The sequence below is a fragment of the Tamandua tetradactyla genome, chromosome 14, assembly GCF_023851605.1.
Source record: "Tamandua tetradactyla isolate mTamTet1 chromosome 14, mTamTet1.pri, whole genome shotgun sequence".
NCBI classification, from domain to species: Eukaryota; Metazoa; Chordata; class Mammalia; order Pilosa; family Myrmecophagidae; genus Tamandua; species Tamandua tetradactyla.
Window position 1 is genome coordinate 52,831,037 of NC_135340.1, and position 20,018 is coordinate 52,851,054.

Here is a 20,018-nt window from a genome sequence, read left to right on the forward strand (position 1 = left end):
TGAGATGGCTTACTGAGCCATGTGGCCTGGTTTAATTCACACTTAATAGTGTTACTGGACTAAACCAGATCACCAAATATAGTACTACTCTGAATAAACTCTGAATTTTACAATGGCCTGTACTGAGAGTTAATCTCTTCTTGCTTGGCAGGTCGTATTAGATTTCACAGTTTAGTTCATTGCCTTCTAAAACTTCTCTTTCTGAGTAGATCTTTCTGCTGAGATATTGGAGCTAACTGTCCCTCCAGAGTGATCATCCTTTTCCGTCAGATGACTGACCCGTTAGTTCATCACAAAGCATGCGCATGGGCTGAAAAATGCAGGAAGCAGAGAAAAAAAATCAAAAGTCATGGTTTCAAAAAAAGGTCACATTTCTTGCTCAGATATGGCATCTCCCACTAAGCCAACTCAGCAGATGAACTCACTGCCCTCTCCCATACATAGGACATGATTCCAGGGGTATAAACTCTCTGGCACCTTGGGACATGACTTCAAGAAACGATCCTGGTCCTGGCATTGTGGGAGTGAGAAAGACTTCTTGATCAAAAGGGGGAAGAGAAATGAAACAAAATTAAGTTTCAGGAGCTGAGAGATTTCAAATACTCATTCTGAAGATTATTTTTATACAGCATATAGAAATCCCTTTCATTTTTGGTATATTGGAGTAGCTACAGGGAAATATCTGAAACTGTTGAAATTGTAATCTAATAGCCTTGACTCTTTAAGATGACTGAATAACCAGAGAGTATTTAAAGTGTGACCATGGGATTGTGAAAACCTTATGACTGCCAATCTCTTTATCCAGTGTTTGGACAGATGAACAAGTAAAAAAAAAAAGACAAAATAAAGAAAGAAAGAATAGGGAGGAATGGGGGGCAGGGGATGTTTTGTGTGTTCTTTTTTACTCTTATTTTTACTTTCATTCTTATTTTTATTTTTTTGGAGTAGTGAAAATATTAAAAAATCAATTGTGATGATGAATGTATAGCTATATGAAGATACTGTGAACTACTAACTGCACATTTTGGATGATTATATGATATGTAAATACATAAAATACCTCAATAAAATGCATTAAAATCTTAAAAGAAAAGAAAAGAAAGAAGGTTACAAAATACACAGAGAAACTGGAAGCAATATCTCAGGCAAAGGAGATTAACGCATTAGAAATCATCAGTGAGGAGGATCAGAACTGGAACATTCCCAACAAAGATTTTTTTCAAGTTGTCCTAAATATGTTTAAAGGGCTAAGGGAAAACATGGACAAAGAACTAAAGGAAATCAGGAAAATGACAGATGAATACAAAAAGAACGGAAGTTATGAAAGGAATCAAAGAGAGCTAAAGATCACAGTAATAGAAATTTAAAATTTTTGGAACATTGTCCACGGCTATTAGCTAAATAAATGTCTTTTCAATTTGGAAGTCCTAGATTCATTTGTGGATAGTAAAGTAAAAGAACTGAGTTGCAACCAGCATATTTTAAAGGGGTAAGACAGAATGGATAGGATAAGATAGGAAAGAATAGAATGGTAGGGGAAGGGAGGGGAGGGGAGGGGAGGGGAGGGGAGGGGAGGGGAGGGGATGGGGAGGGGAGGGAAGGGAATGGAAAACAGAATGCATGAAATGTTAATGAAGAAAAGTTTTGATTCATGAAACTTTTCTTTCAGTTATACATACTGTTTTAAATATGTTTTCTTTCAGTTATATACACTGTTTCAATCATGTCTACCTATATTATGGTCAAAAATATTTAAGGACACTGAACACAACTATTATGATTTTCACAATTAACTTAGTTCCACATTCTGGTTTCTGAATTTTTGAGTACATACCTCAATGTTTCTCTTAATAAAATCCTGGTTGTGTTTACCCCTGAGATCAATCTTGTCTGTATTTGAAGAAGGTTTCTTTTCTGCTTTGATCAAGGACTTATTTCTTTCCACATCATAGGTAAAATCTAATATTTAAAAAGTTCACAATTTTTCACAATTATAATTGTTAATTATGCTAAAAATTCATTTTAAGCATATATTAAAATATATAAGAAGTAAAACACATAAAAATTTCAGATCCAGAGATCCAGAAATCTAATATATGGAGATTTAATCTTAGGATAAATGTACCACCATAACTTCCAATGAAGTCCTCATAAAATTTTTGTTATTCAAGTTATCATGTACCAAACTTCTTGCTGTTAACTCACTGGGAAAATATGAAAAGAACTCCAAGTGATACATGTGAAGAACTCTCTGATATTACAAGGATTTTCAAATATATGTTATTTTAGTCTTTTTATGACACAAAACTTTCCCTAAAGACTGGAGTCATTTCCAACTATTCTATTAATTTGCCATCACCCTGTACGAACAATAAACTATTTGTTCACATCTTTCTTTTAAGCAAGAACTAGGGATAAATGTCCTGGATGTTCTACATTCCATTTGCACAAGCTTCTACAGTCCCACACAGTTGTCAGCTTCTCACAACCTTTCATAAGAGGCTTGAATAAACCTCAGAGAGGTTCAGTCCCTGAGTGTTCAAATCAAAGGGAAGAAAAATACTGTACTCTTAATTCCTTTATTAAAGATCCTGTTTTCACTCTAATCACATTTAAAGTTTTTAAAACAAGATCATCGAAACCCTTCATTAAAGCTCCAAAATATGCATAAAGAGGAAGAATCCCCTTAAATGGTAAAAGGAATCCACTCTACAAAATGGAATAAATTGCTACATCAAAGTCCACAAAAGTAGCTCAATCCAGAAAAGGCTTACTTAAATTTACCTTTATTTTATAAAAGCATTTTACCTCAGTAAAAAGGATTAAGGGAACTAGCCCTTTGATGTATTTATAGCAAATTATCATTAATTCTATACAGATCTAATCAATAAGGAAAAATTTTTTATGACAATAGCAAAAACTAGGAAAAGAATAAGATCTCTGGATTTAAATTCTTTCCAAACACCCTGAAAAAAATCTTTCACTCAAATTTAGGTTATAAATTTCTAGACAAATAAATCTGTGCTTTATAATTGGGGTTTTATTTTTTTAACCAACCCACACATTTTTCTTTATTAGAGAAGTTGTGTGTTAAGAATAATTTTCTTTTTAAATCCACTAGCAACAGTTAAAGTATGAGTTATTTTGTTGGTATGTGACCACCTTAGGTACATAATTAAAATTTTTCCCCATAATTTAAATTGCATATAACCTTTTAAGTTAAAATATGGGATTTAATCCAGGGGTGAAAGTCTCCCTGGCGTCGTGGGAGATAATTCCCAGGGGTGAGTCTGGCCCTGGCACCATGGGATTAACAATTCCATCCTGAATGAAAGGAGGAAAAGAAGTGTAACTAATAAAGTATCAGTGGCTGAGAGAGTTCAAAAAGACTCAAGAGGCTACTGTGCTGGAGGTCACTCTTACACAAGCTTCAGTTAGACATTGCTACCTATCATAATTTGCCAAACATTAACCAAAACCATTCCAGCCAATCCTAAAATACACCTAGGGCAATATATAAGATTCTACCAAGTTTCTATGCACTAGTGTAACTTTCCAGAAACCTTTATCTCCAGGTGGGTCCCTGAACAAGGTAAGTCCTGAAACCTAGAGGGCCCAGCCTCTCCAGAAGATCAGCTAGTTTCACCTCCCTACCCCATATTATTGATAGCCCCTTCCAACATGAAAAAGTTAGAATGGCCATAGCCCCAAATACTCCTATAGAGTGGGATAGCAAGATTAAAGGTGATGGTGGAGTTATACAGAGAAGGTAGGGTTTAACAAACAAATATGATTGCTGAATCATTAAACTGATTTTTCTTTTAGTTTCCAGTATCTTAGAGCAGCTAGAAGTAAAAAACTAGAATTGTAGAATTATAACACATACCAAACTCTGAAATCTGTACTACAACCAGTTGTGCTATGCCTTGAAATTTACTGCTATTTTATATATATGTTATTTTTTTCACAAAAAAAGAAAAGTTTGATTGTAATGATAAAAAAATATTTATTCCTTCTAGCCTCCTATATTCTGGAGCAACTAGAAGGAAAAATCTGAGATGATGGTATGGTAGCCTATGACAAACTCTGGGATCTGTCCTGTAACTACTTGTTGAAGAGTGTTTGAAAACTATTGCTTTTTTTCTTTCTTTGCTTTATATATATATATTATACAGTAAAAAAAAGTTTTTAAAAAATGAGGTTATTCATTCAGTTGAAATCTTAAATATACATTAAAATAACTCAAACACATCCCTGGCTATGTTTATAATGAAGTTTCTTCAAAACGTACCTTTAATAAATTGTACAGAAAAAACATTGGATTATCTGGCCAGAATTCTCTCTTTAGAAATGTCTCTTCTCCCCTACATCCCGTGGTGGTGCAGCAGGAGCTGCCATGTTCTTACAGTGACCCCCAAGCCTTACTGGGCTGGATAAGCAGATTGGACCAGGTTGGCCCCTTGCTCAGCAGGTCAGTAGTATCTTCTCTAGGATTTTGGAATTGAGTCCCTCTCTCAATGACCAACAAAGCATATGCTCTTGAGAAACAAAAAAGCTATTTTATCTTTTTAAATATTTAATACGTAAAATTTCAAACATCCAAAATGTTTGACAATGTTTAACAATGGCATAATGAACCCCAACAATTGGTTTCAACAATGATCAACTCTTAGCCAATTTTGTTTCAGCTAGAACCTCATCCACTTCTACTGACCTCTGGATTAAATGACACCAAATAATTTCATCTGTGAATATTTTTTGTAGACAACTGGTATATCCTTGTGACAATATGCTTACCCACAAAAAAATTAAAAGATACCTTGATTGGCATTCTTTATATGGTTTTCATAGTTTTCTGGAGGGACTTGAGTGTGAAACACTGGAAAAAAGCTGTCTTCATTCTCATAGCAAGAAAGACCTGTTGATTTTTAAAAATCGCTGTTCAATATACATAAATAAGATAAAGAATTATCTATAGAGAGTTGTAAACAAAGAGAGAGCAAATCTAATATTTTCTCCAATATTCCTCAGTCTCCTCCACACACACAAATATATTAAGACAGTATCACTTCCAAGTAGAAATGACAATCATCATTGTACAGATAAGTCACTGAAACAAACAACAGAAGATAGTCAAACTGTTATTTCCTAAAACTTAAGAGCAAAAAGGATAACAACGGTGTGCTAAAACATCACACATTAAGTTTCCAGAGATAATACATCCAAATTCTAATGTTCATAATACAGAGAACAAACTCACTGAGTCTTTTCTCTTTTAGATCCCTAAAGTGAACACTGTCAGATTTCACATGTGATCAGTCATTAAGATAAAAGAAAATTTGGGAGACTCCTAGTAGTAAAACCTAACCTTGCTTCTTCTGTGATTTATTCTCTTGGGCTAATTTCCACAAAAAAGAAAGGAAATTGGGGCTTTCGATTTTTTTGTTTCAATGTAATTTATTTTTGCCTTCTCCTATTAGCTAATGTAAACACGGTATATTTGCAATCTACAATCTACTCTGGAAACAGATTAAGTGCCCACAAGCAAAAGAAGCAGGTAGAGGATATATTAAACCCAACACACAAATCTCACCAAATTCAACATATAAAAACGTTTGCTATTAAAAATAAATTCATCAATTCCAAAACCTTAATTTGGAATTTATAATAATGTAACACCATCTGAACTTGCATTAGAAAGTTAATTTTTACACCATCTCTGCTGAGTAGTTAAGCAATTAATGAAGTAATTTGAGGGGATGGGGGTTTTAAACTCAAAAGAAGAAAGGTTTAAAGTTCTTTTCAAACTTCAAATTTTTGGTACAACCATTAATTAGTTACTAGGAGTCTTAGATATTCATAAAAGTCTCAGCAAATCAGCAGCAGTTCAGCAACATTTTATTATCAGTTTAAGTTACATCATATGCCTAAAGTGATAATAATGTATTTATGCTTTTAGTTGTTTTTTAATATATTTATTTTTTCCGGTAATTCCTTTTCAATAACAATTTCTCTCAATTTTATGTTAAATACCTATAAACATGCAAAAAATATGAACACTGACAATGCTGAAAATTATTATAGCTAGGTAATATTTGGAAATTTTAAGCTAGGGGCCTTTCCTTGTCTGAAATTATTCTCATGACCCTGTGGCTCTTCGCCCACCCCCTCAGCATGTTCAGTGCCTCATGCAGAGGGTACAGAACAAATGCAACAGAGCTCAGCTTTGAGTCCCAAGGGTGACAGCTTTAAAGCCAAGCATTCACAATTGCAATGATGAAGACTTTGAGAACAAAAGCATTTTCTGAATTCCAAGAGCCTTCTTTTAGAAAGCCCTTCCTTACAGTAAAAAACAACAACAACAAAAACCCAGCTAACTAATGTAGAAGAAACGATAGAATTAGAAAATAAACATTTGGTAACCATTGTAACTATGACTGATTCAGGTAAGAATCATCAATGGATGATAAAACTAGTGGGTAAAAGTCTGAGAAATAACAGTATTAATAGCCTCACTGTATCTCCCCACAAGATAACATTCATTACAAAAGGAAAAATGGTAACTTTAAAATGGAGGAACACGGCAGCCAGCACCTTAACCAAGTGACTGAAATTAACATCACCAGTGGGGACAAACCAACAGACATCACATGCTTCTGAATATGATGCACTTTGAAGCACACAATATCACTCCTGTGGGATTCCTGCCAAGAATGCATAACCTTCCCGGTGCCTGCCCATGTAAAAAAAAAAAAGCATAACTTGAATCTAATCTAATCATGTGGAAATTATGAAAACCCCAAAGTGGGGGCCACTCTACAAAATGACAAACCTGTACTCTATAAAAATGCTGATGTCATGAAAGACTAAAGACTTGACACTAAATGTAACACATAAGCCAGGATTTTTAAATGTTTTATTTTATTTTTTATTTTATTTAATGTCCTGCTATCAAGGACATTAGTGAGGCAATTGGCAGAATATGAATAAAACCTGTGGTCTGAAAACAGCATTTTATTAATGTTAATTTCCTGATTTATGTGTGTTCTCGTGTTTGGGTTCAGGTGTATACATGTGTGTGGGGTCGGGGGGAGAGAAGGATAAAGGCAACGTAGTAAACTTAATATTTGGAGGATCCAGGTAAAGGTATTCTAGAATTCTTTGTACTTTTTTTTAAACCTGGAAATTATGTCAAAATAAAACTTTTAAAGGAAATTTTAACTTAAAATTTTAGTTAAAAATAACAGTTTTTAATTCCTCTTCTCACTACCTGAGAAATATTTATCTGAAAAAACAAAGTCTCCCTGTAGAAATCAAGAGCCAGAGCTTGGAGGACACAGCAAAATCTGTAACAAGGGCCATGAAAATGGAAGACCAGGATGTGATTTAAGGAGTTTCCTGCTCCCTGGGGAAGAAATTAGGGAAGAAATATAAGGCCACCATAGTAAAGGGGGCAGGATCTAAAAGAGCATCAGAGAGGATGATTTAAAGCCCTCATAAGTGACAACAGTATGAGGCTACTCCCTGGCACCTCTTCCCTTGGGGTTGAAATCCTGGATTTGAATAGGGCTCCCCAGAGAGAACGGGAAACCCAGAGCAAAGTGGGCTCTGTCCCATGTCACCCCTGGAACTATGGGAGGAGGCTCTGCACAGACCACTCCATACCTCGTGTTCTAGTTTGCTAGCTGCCAGAATGCCATATACCAGAAATGGAATGGCTTTTAAAAAGTGGAATTTAATAAGTTGCTCATTTACAGTTCTAAGGCCAAGAAAATGTCCCAGTTAAAACAAGTCTATAGAAACGTCCAATCAAAGGCATCCAGGGAAAGATACCTTGGTTCAAGAAGGCCAATGAAGTTCAGGGTTTCTCTCTCAAGTAGAAGGATACATGGTGAACACAGTCAAAGTTTCTCTCTCGTCTGGAAAGGTACATGGTGAACACGGTCAGGGTTCGTCTCTCATCTGGAAGGGCACATGGCGAGCAAGGCATCATCTGATAGCATCTTCTCCTGGCTTCCTGTCTAATGAAGATCCCCGGGAGGCATTTCTCTTCTTCATCTCCAAAGGTCATTGGCTGGTGGTCTCTGCTTCTCGTGGCTATGTTGTTCTTCTCTGCTCTCTCTGAATTTCTTTCATTCTCCAAAATATCTCCTCTTTTATAGGACTCCAAAAACTTATTAAGACCCACCCAAATGGGTGGAGACATGTCATCACCTAATCCAACTTAACAACCACTCTTGATTAAATCACATCTCCAGAGATGATCTGATTACAGTTTCAAACATACAGTATTGAATAGGGATTATTCTGCCTTTACAAAATGGGATTTTGACTAAAATATGGCTTTTCTAGGGTCCATACATCCTTTCAAACCAGCACACCTAGCTAACCCAGAGAGCCACAGGTCACAGGAGAGCAGTGATGGCAGTGAGACACAGAGAAAAGACAGTGCCTGAAATAATCACATATAACACACATGCGTGTGCACATACACACACACACAATTCCAGTGACTGGCCTGTGGCATGAAGGAAATACAGCAGTTTCCGCATGCCCGTGAGAATCAGAAGAAGCCTAAGTCATGCTGAGGGGGTGGGGTACCTCACAATCAAATGCCAAAGGCTAAACGGTACCAAGTTAGTAGTTGCCCAAACCAACTTACAACCAAAAAAAGATAACCCCTGAGAGAACAGCAAGGCCCAGAAGACAGTTCCTCTTTGCACCACAATATTTCATAAGCCTCTCCTGAGTCCAAATACCACTTAGAGGAAAGAGAGAGAGAAGGGAGAGAAAGGATGGAAATAAACCTGAATAACTAAACATTTACCTAAAAGAAACTGAGCTTATCTGAAAGACATTAAGTTTTAAACCAGAACTAACTCAACTTAAATGTTTTTCTACTTTCTACAGGGTGGAAATGGTGGTTTATCAGTAAGTTGAGTTCAGATATGGAAATAAAGTCTCATTTCTGCATATCTGAATTCACTATATAATTTTTAAACCCACTGTACAAATATCTACTGCCAGAATCTGGGAGCAATTACCACTAACACAAATGACAGAAATGGCTAGAGAAAAGCAAGCAGTGGCCAAGCAAGCATTGCCTATTGAAGCAAGGCAGACCTAGGTCTTGAAGGAAGACAGCCCATTACTTCCCACCCCATGAATCAAAGATGAAAGGAAGAAACCAATCAGAAAACCAAGCCCCCTGGCCCCTTAAGCACCAGCATTGTTTCTTGACGCATTCCAACTGCTATTACCAAACTCCTGCTACACCTCTTTCTACATCCTTTCAGAGGCTACAACTTTCAGAAAACAAACAGAATGTAGGCAGATTGCGCCAACAGAGACATAGATACTGCAAGGAAATCCTCCTGGTGAAAACTGAGACAAGACACTATGAGGCCTGAAAAACTAGGGCTTGTACTTGTTCCCAAATATCAATTTGGAGTATCGAAAACCCAACCAATGCAGCAGAACATCAGTGAGTACATGCCAGCTAAACACATGAAAGTAGAATTAGAGGCAGACACCTGTCCGGCAGCCATAGCTTTGAAATTGGAATTCTACAAGCATCCAGGCAGAGAGTGAGCAGACCCAAGGCAAAGGCACCCTTTCACTCTGCTGACGAATGGCAGAAAGAGGTGGGTTTAGGATGAGAAAACAGAAAGAAAAAAATGGAAAATACTGTAAAGGAAACAGCATCCTGGCAAGCAGTGAGAGAACCTCTGAAAATATTTACTTTACAAATCGTTATGAAATATCCAAAAATCTTGTGCCATCCTCAATATATTAAAAAAACATGACATGCAACTAGAGGAGAAAGTCACAAGGAGAGAGATGACGTTAAGAAACAACAACAAAAGGATGAAACTAAAAATATAGGGGCAAAGAGTAGGGAACTAGGTGAGATAAGAAAGGATTACAAGGAAATCAGTTTGAGAGGGTGTCTTTTAATAGGCTAATTTAAAAATGAACACTCATTGCTTCAAATAAACGTCATTGGGCTCTAAATGCTACTTTTTTTTCCCCTGTTTAGGGTTCCGTCCTGCCTTCCTTCATTGAATTGCATGAATAATATGATGCAAATTCAATAAAGATCAAAAATGCTTCCTTTGATTATTGTTCCTGTACCAATTGTACTGATTCCTTTCTCAGAGATTCTTATAATCTTTAGAGACAACTACTTTCTGCACCATATTTACAATTATTTATTTCCTATTTCCTCCTCTATTTATCCCTTCATATTCTGGAGGATTTTGCTATACCTTGATTATGCTTTTTGCTGCAACAAGTGCATTTTTTCCTTGAACTTCTTCCTTATATTACTCAGCTCCTTCTTTATATCATCCCCTTGTCCTTCCATCTTAGTCTAATCTCTCCTCAGCATTTTCTCCTCTGGTTTCACAAATAACATGCATCTTGTACTATACTGATGATTCTAATCAGATGTCAGAAACTGATGAAAGTACAGTTATACTGGAGACCTTAACAGAACTCTCTAGATGAATGCAGGTTAAATAAACTAGCAGTAGGACATTTTACACATTTCAAATTTGTACTCCCACAGACAGAAATAGTCCTTTTCAAATCTCCATGGAACACTTAGAAAAGTTAATCATAGATTAGACAACGTTTCTCCTTGGGGCACTAATCATATTTTAGGCAAAATAACACTTTATGTAGAGCTTTCTTGTATAATTCATGACTTGGCCTCTAGACAATAAATCTCAGCAGTTCCCCCCCCAGCCTCCCCACACCTTACCTCATTAAGTCAACCAAAACCGCACATACCCAATGTCCCGTACAATTGTAGAACCACTCTACTAGATGATCACAAAAATTTTAATAAATTCAAAATATTAAATTAGTGACCACACAGTAATAAAATTCTGTTAGATTTCAAAATATGAGGCTCATGAAAAATTCTGGAAAACAAGAGAAAGACACCACCATTTTCTAAATAACTCTTAACTCAAGGAGGAAATTAAAACACAAGAACAATTTTTATACAATAATCAAAATGATGACACCACATAACAAAAAATTCAGTATACAGACTATGGCTGGCTGCATTCAGAAACAAATTCATTTCTATGATGCTTTTAACAGAATTTTAAGAGAAAATAAAATGAGAACTAATTCAACTCAAAAAGCTAAAAAAACAATGAAACAAGCTCAAAAAAAAGAAACAATAAAATAAGAGAAAGAATTATCGAGTAAATTCAAAACTCATCTTTCAAAGCACAAAAAGAAAAGTCCACAAGTATAATTTTTAAAAAAGAAAACACTAAATCTACAGTAATCAAGATAATGTGATATTGGTAAAAGAATAGACACACAGGATCAACGGAACAGAATAGAGAGACCAGAAATAGAGTCAAACTAATAAAGTCAACTGATGCTTAATATAAGAACAAAAGTTATTCAATAGAGAAAGGAAAGTTTTTTCAACAAATGATGCTGGAATGTTTGTACATCCATATGTAAAAAAAAAAAAAAAAAAGTGAACCTAGACACAGGCCCTAAGCTTTTCACAAAAATTAACTTAAAATGGATTACAGACCTAAATGTTAAACACAAAACTATAAAACTTCTTAAAGGGCAGTGCGACGGTGGCTCAGTGGCAGAATTCTCGCCTGCCATGCAGGAGACCTGGGTTCAACTCCCAGTGCTTGCTTGTGCAACAACAACAACAAAAAAAAACCTTAAAAAAATAGGAGAGATAAGCAGGGAGAAGATGGTGGCTTAGTAAGACGCACGGGTCTTAGTTCCTCCTCCAGAACAGCTACTAGAGAAGTAGAAACGATTCAGAACAGCTCCCGGAGCCACGACAGAGACCAAGAAGACAGCATACCCCATTCTGGAACGGCTGACTGGCTGGGAGAACCCGCTCCGGTGAGATCGCCGAGGGGCGCGGGCTTCCCCGGGCCAGGGCGGTAGGCGGCCGGAGTCCCTCCCTCCCTCCTTCCCAGGCCGGCTGGGAGAATTGGACAGGCGGTCCCCTCAAGTCACGGTGGCTGGCGCTCCCCCCCCACGCGCGGCCCCCTGGACCAGCTGGAAGAATTGGATCGGAGATCCCCAAGCCGTGGAGAATGGCGACCGGGGTCCTTTCCAAACACGTGGCTTCCCGGTCCGGCTGGGAACGGTAGATAGACACTTCCCCAAGTCGCAGCGGCTGGCGCCCCACCGCCACGCTTGGCGACCCGGGCCGCCTGGGAAATTTGGACAGGCGTTCCCCCAAGCCGCGGAGGCCAGCGACCCTCCCCGTGTGCGGATCCCTGGGCCGGTTGGGAGATTCGGATTGGCACTTCCCCAAGCTGCTTCGGCTGGCGAACCCCCCCCCTACAGCAAGAGTTTTCCAAAGTTAAAGGGGCCACAGCATCTTTTACTGGTGGGACCCGCAGACAGATGAGTGCCACGAGCGCCACCTACTGGGCAGGATAAGAAGAATAGAGCCCAGAGATTTCACAGAAAAATCTTTCAACCTGCGGGGTCTTACACCCAGGGAAATCTGATTAAATGCCCAGACGCCAGCAGAAGATAACAGATCACGCTCAGAAAATTGAAAATATGGCCCAGTCAAAGAAACAAACCAATAGTTCAAATGAGATACAGGAGCGGAGACAACTAATGCTGAATATACGAACAGAAATGGGAAACGTCTTCAAAAACGAAATCGATAAATTGAAGGAGGACATGAAGAAGACATGGGCTGAACAAAAAGAAGAAATAGAAAAACTGAAAAAACAAATCACAGAACTTATGGAAGTGAAGGACAAAGTAGAAAAGCTGCAAAAAACAATGGATACCTACAATGGTAGATTTAAAGAGACAAAAGCTAGAATTAGTGAACTGGAGGATGGAACATCTGAATTCCAAAAAGAAACAGAAACTATAGGGAAAAGAATGGAAAATTTTGAACAGGAGATCAGGGAACTGAATGACAATATGAAGCGCACAAATATACGTGTTGTGGGTGTCCCAGAAGGAGAAGAGAAGGGAAAAGGAGGAGAGAAACTAATGGAAGAAATTATCACTGAAAATTTCCCAACTCTTATGAAAGACCTAAAATTACAGATCCAAGAAGTACAGCGCACCCCAAAGAGAATAGACCCAAACAGGCGTTCTCCAAGACACTTACTAGTTAGAATGTCAGAGGTCAAAGAGAAAGAGAGGATCTTGAAAGCAACAAGAGAAAAACAATCCATCACATACAAGGGAAACCCAATAAGACTATGCGTAGATTTCTCAGCAGAAACCATGGAAGCTAGAAGACAGTGGGATGATATATTTAAATTGCTAAAAGAGAAAACCTGCCAACCAAGACTCCTATATCCAGAAAAATTGTCCTTCAAAAATGAGGGAGAAATTAAAACATTCTCAGACAAAAAGTCACTGAGAGAATTTGTGACCAAGAGACCAGCTCTGCAAGAAATACTAAAGGGAGCACGAGAGTCAGTTAGGAAAAGACAGAAGAGAGAGGTATGGAGGAGAGTGTACAAAGAAGGAAAATCAGATATGATATATATAATACAAAAGGCAAAATGGTAGAGGAAAATATTATCCAAACAGTAATAACAGTAAATGTTAATGGACTGAATTCCCCAATTAAAAGACATAGATTGGCAGAATGGATTAAAAAACAGGATCCTTCTATATGCTGTCTACAGGAAACACATCTTAGACCCAAAGATAAACATAGGTTGAAAGTGAAAGGTTGAGAAAAGATATTTCATGCAAATAACAACCAGAAAAGAGCAGGAGTGGCTATACTAATATCCAACAAATTAGACTTCAAATGTAAAACAGTTAAAAGAGACAAAGAAGGACACTATCTACTAATAAAAGGAACAATTAAACAAGAAGACATAACAATCATAAATATTTATGCACCGAACAAGAATGCCCCAAAATACGTGAGGAATACACTGCAAACACTGAAAAGGGAAACAGACACATATACCATAATAGTTGGAGACTTCAATTCACCACTCTCATCAATGGACAGAACATCTAAACAGAGGATCAATAAAGAAATAGAGAATCTGAATATTACTATAAATGAGCTAGACTTAACAGACATTTATAGGACATTACATCCCACAACAGCAGCATACACCTTTTTCTCAAGTGCTCATGGATCATTCTCAAAGATAGACCATATGCTGGGTCACAAAGCAAGTCTTAACAAATTTAAAAAGATTGAAATCATACACAACACTTTCTCGGATCATAAAGGAATGAAGTTGGAAATCAATAATAGACGGAGTGCCAGAAAATTCACAAATACGTGGAGGCTCAACAACACACTCCTAAACAACGAGTGGGTCAAAGAAGAAATTGCAAGAGAAATTAGTAAATACCTCGAGGTGAATGAAAACGAAAACACAACATATCAAAACCTATGGGACGCAGCAAAGGTAGTGCTAAGAGGGAAATTTATTGCCCTAAATGCCTATATCAGAAAAGAAGAAAAGGCAAAAATTCAGGAATTAACTGTCCACTTGGAAGAACTGGAGAAAGAACAGCAAACTAACCCCAAAGCAAGCAAAAGGAAAGAAATAACAAAGATTAGAGCAGAAATAAATGAAATTGAAAACAATAGAGAAAATCAGTAAGACCAGAAGTTGGTTCTATGAGAAAATCAATAAGATTGATGGGCCCTTAGCAAGATTGACAAAAAGAAGAAGAGAGAGGATGCAAATAAATAAGATCAGAAATGGAAGAGGAGACATAACTACTGACCTCACAGAAATAAAGGAGGTAATAACAGGATACTATGAACAACTATACGCTAATAAAAACAACAATTTAGATGAAATGGACGGGTTCCTGGAAAGACATGAACAACCAAATTTGACTCAAGAAGAAATAGATGACCTCAACAAACCAATCACAAGTAAAGAAATTGAATCAGTCATTCAAAAGCTTCCTAAAAAGAAAAGTCCAGGACCAGACGGCTTCACATGTGAATTTTATCAAACATTCCAGAAAGAATTAGTACCAACTCTCCTCAAACTCTTCAAAAGAATCAGAGTGGAGGGAAAGCTACCTAATTCATTCTATGAAGCCAACATCACCCTCATACCAAAACCAGGCAAAGATATTACAAAAAAAGAAAACTACAGGCCAATCTCTCTAATGAATATAGATGCAAAAATCCTCAACAAAATTCTAGCAAATTGAATCCAACAACACATTAAAAGAATTATACATCATGACCAAGCAGGATTCATCCCAGGTATGCAAGGATGGTTCAACATAAGAAAATCAATTAATGTAATACACCATATCAACAAATCAAAGCAGAAAAATCACATGATCATCTCAATTGATGCAGAGAAGGCATTCGACAAGATTCAACATCCTTTCCTGTTGAAAACACTTCAAAAGATAGGAATACAAGGGAACTTCCTTAAAATGATAGAGGGAATATATGAAAAACCCACAGCTAATATCATCCTCAATGGGGAAAAATTGAAAACTTTCCCCCTAAGATCAGGAACAAGACAAGGATGTCCACTATCACCACTATTATTCAACATTGTGTTGGAGGTTCTAGCCAGAGCAATTAGACAAGAAAAGGAAATACAAGGCATCAAAATTGGAAAGGAAGAAGTAAAACTATCACTGTTCGCAGACGATATGATACTATACGTCGAAAACCCAGAAAAATCCACAACAAAACTACTAGAGCTAATAAATGAGTACAGCAAAGTAGCAGATTACAAGATCAACATTCAAAAATCTGTAGCATTTCTATACACTAGCAATGAACAAGCTGAGGGGGAAATCCCATTTACAATTGCAACTAAAAGAATAAAATGCCTAGGAATAAATTTAACTAAAGAGACAAAAAACCTATACAAAGAAAACTACAAAAAACTGTTAAAAGAAATAACAGAAGACCTAAACAGATGGAAGGGCATACCATGTTCATGGATTGGAAGACTAAATATAGTTAAGATGTCAATCCTACCTAAATTGATTTACAGATTCAACGCAATACCAATCAAAATCCCAACAACTTACTTTTCAGAAATAGAAAAACCAATAAGCAAATTTATCTGGAAGGGCAGGGTGCCCCGAATTGCTAAAAGTATCTTGAGGAATAAAAACGAAGCTGGAGGTCTCGCGCTGCCTGACTTTAAGGCATATTATGACGCCACAGTGGTCAAAACAGCATGGTATTGGCATAAAGATAGATATATCGACCAATGGAATCGAATAGAGTGCTCAGATATAGACCCTCTCATCTATGGACATTTGATCTTTGATAAGGCAGTCAAGCCAACTCACCTGGGACAGAGCAGTCTCTTCAATAAATGGTGCCTAGAGAACTGGATATCCATATGCAAAAGAATGAAAGAAGACCCATCTCTCACACCCTATACAAAAGTTAACTCAAAATGGATCAAAGATCTAAACATTAGGTCTAAGACCATAAAACAGAGGAAAATGTAGGGAGATATCTTATGAAACTTACAATTGGAGGCGGTTTTATGGACCTTAAACCTAAAGCAAGAGCACTGAAGAAAGAAAGAAATGGGAGCTCCTCAAAATTAAACACTTTTGTGCATCAAAGAACTTCATCAAGAAAGTAGAAAGACAGCCTACACAATGGGAGACAATATTTGGAAACGACACATCAGATAAAGGTCTAGTATGCATAATTTATAAAGAGATTGTCCAACTCAACAACAAAAAAACAGCCAACCCAATTACAAAATGGGAAAAAGAGTTGAACAGACACCTCTCAGAAGAGGAAATACAAATAGCCAAAAGGCACATGAAGAGATGCTCAACGTCCCTGGCCATTAGAGAAATGCAAATCAAAACCACAATGAGATATCATCTCACACCCACCAGAATGGCCATTATCAACAAAACAGAAAATGACAAGTATTGGAGAGGATGCGGAGAAAGAGGCACACTTATCCACTGTTGGTGGGAATGTCAAATGGTGCAACTACTGTGGAAGGCAGTTTGGCGATTCCTCAAAAAACTGAATATAGAATTGCCATACGACCCAGCAATACCATTGCTAGGTATCAACTCAAAGGACTTAAGGGCAAAGACACAAACGGACGTTTGCACACCAATGTTTATAGCAGCGTTATTTACAATTGCAAAGAGATGGAAACAGCCAAAATGTCCATCAACAGACGAGTGGCTAAACAAACTGTGGTATATACATACGATGGAATATGATGCAGCTTTAAGACAGAATAAACTTATGAAGCATGTAATAACATGGATGGACCTAGAGAACATTATGCTGAGTGAGTCTAGCCAAAAACTAAAGGACCAATACTGTATGGTCCCACTGATGTGAACCGACATTTGAGAATAAACTTGGAATATGTCATTGGTAACAGAGTCCAGCAGGAGTTAGAAACAGGGTAAGATAATGGGTAATTGGAGCTGAAGGGATACAGACTGTGCAACAGGACTAGATACAAAAACTCAAAAATGGACAGCACAATAATACCTAATTGTAAAGTAATCATGTTAAAACACTGAATGAACTGCATCTGAGCTATAGATTTTTTATTTGTCTGTTTGTTTGTTTGTTTGTGTCTTTTTTTTTTACTATTATTATTTTTATTTTTTTCTCTATATTAACATTCTATATCTTTTTCTGTTGTTTTGCTAGTTCTTTTCCTAAATCGATGCAAATGTACTAAGAAATGATGATCATGCAGCTATGTGATGATGTTAAGAATTACTGATTGCATATGTAGAATGGAATGATTTCTAAATGTTGTGTTAATTTCTTTTTTCTTTAATTAATAAAAAAAGCTTATAAAAAATAGGAGAAATCTGTGCAACCTTGGGTCATGAAAGATGTTATTAAGAGAATGAAAAAACAAACCATACGGAACAAATTATTTGCAAAGGACATATCTGATAAAGGACTTATACCCAAAATCTTAACCTTAAGGAAAAAACAACAAATTTTTTAAAATGTTAAAATTTCTGAACATATATCTCACTAAAGAAGATATACAGGAGGCAAATAAGCATATGAAAATATGCTAAGCATCATTTGCATTAGGGAAATTCAAATTAATACGATATTGCTACACACTTATTAGAATAGCTAACTTTCAGAAAACTGACAATACCAATGACTGGCAAGGATGTGAGGATATAGAGCAGCAGGAACTTTCATTCACTGCTGGTGGGAAGGCAAAATGGTTTAGCCACTTTAGAAAACAGTTTATCAGTTGCTTACAAAGCTAAACATAGGCTAACCATTTGATCCACCAATCACACTCCTAGATATTTAATCAAATGCGTTGAAAACTTTTATCCACACAAAAACATGCACACAAATGTTTAGAGTAGCTCTATTCAAAACTGCCCAAAACTGGAAGCAACCAAGATGTTCTTCAGCAGGAGAATGAATAAACAAACTGCAGCATATTCATAAAATGAAATACCATTCAGCAATAAAAGTATTATGAACTATTAAGCCACACACAAAAAAAATAGACGTGGATAAATCTTAAATGCATATTGCTAAGTGAATGGACATAGTCTGAAAATGTTACAACTGCATGATTCCAATTAAATAACATTCTGGAAAAGACAAAAGTATGGAGACAGTAAAAAGATCAGTAGTTTTCAGGGGTTCAGGGAGAGGGGGAAGGATTGAATGTGTGAAGTACAGGGAATTTTTTAGGGCAATAAAACTATTCAGTATGACACTATAATGGTGGCTATATGGCACTATGCATTTCAAAACCCACAGAACTTTACAGCATGAAGAATGAACCTTAATGTATGCAAATTTTCAAAAAACAGCTAGGAGGTTAAGGAATCCCAAGATGGAATGCAAAATGTAACAAAATAATCTATCTATCTGCATTATAAATATCTGAAACAACAACTGTGAAGAGATGGGGGCGAAAGATGTTCACCTAAATAAATTTGGAAATGAGTGGACTCTGCAAGACTAAAAGCAACAGAAACTGCACGTAGTAGAAATGAACAATTAAGAAAATGAATGGCATATGGTAAGAACCAGACTTCTCACTGTTGGAGGGGGAAATTACAGATAAACAAGAGGAGGAAGGTAGAATAATCCATGTGGCAATGAATTAGAGTCAGATATATCAGTATGAACTCATGTTTAGCTAAATATAGGTACAGATGGCTACATGGAGAAACATTTATAGGTATGTGTAAAATGGGTTAGTACACCCACATGTTAGCTGAGACCCTAGAAACAATGACACTCCAATAGCAGCAAGCATACCAGAGACCAGATTTTGGTCTCTAATACCATTCTTTAATAAAAGGAACTAGGGCTCCTTGGAGAACTGGCTGATTCAAGGATTTGGATGAGAAATACAGACGATGAGCTTGGAACATCTTACAGTGCCAAAAGGTAAGGAAGTACACACACAAAAAAACACCCCACAAAGATGGGGGCATGTCAAAGGACACAAAAACCAACCAAAAGAACTCCCATTGGCTAAAGCTGGAACAGTCTGAGCAAAAAAATAAAGTAGTATTGGGTTATAATAAGAAAATCTAAAATAAATATCAATGAGTCCATATTGATTTAAATAAATAAATAAATGGGCAAGAAGAGATAAATCTTCTTTAAAGAAGAATTCCAAATAATGCACATAGGTACTCTGTCCTCAAGGAAGTAAAGCATAACTCCCCACTTCTTAAATGTAGGCTATGCATAGTGATTTCCTTCCAAAGAAGACAGTATGGGAAGGAGGTAAAAAAAAACAAGTCACTTTATAGTGGAGAAACATGACAAACACTTTCTCAGTCAGATGATGAAGGTCAATATCAACAGAGACAAGTCATGTTAATAATGTGTACCTTGATAAGATGTGATGAGAATGGCATATCACCTCTGTGGGCTTTCTCCCAAAAGCCCATAAACCCAGTCTAACCATAAGAAAAGCATGACACAAATCCCAATTGAGGAACAGCCTACAAAATACCTGACCAATCCTCCTCAAAGTTGTCAAGGTCATCAGAAAAAA

The 20,018-nt window shown here is 36.8% G+C and overlaps 1 protein-coding gene across 4 annotated transcripts in view; it reads right to left on the reverse strand.

The window, feature by feature from the left end:
• Nucleotides 1-20,018, reverse strand: part of FSIP1 (fibrous sheath interacting protein 1) — a 213,914-nt gene that overhangs the window by 151,277 nt on the left and 42,619 nt on the right. For all 4 annotated transcript variants that reach the window (XM_077127425.1, XM_077127427.1, XM_077127424.1 and 1 more), the window contains exons 6-7: nucleotides 4,820-4,918; nucleotides 1,835-1,959 (exon numbers count right to left, since the gene is read on the reverse strand). In XM_077127425.1, coding sequence (XP_076983540.1) covers nucleotides 1,835-1,959; nucleotides 4,820-4,918 — 224 coding nt within the window. The remainder of the gene's footprint in view (nucleotides 1-1,834; nucleotides 1,960-4,819; nucleotides 4,919-20,018) is intronic.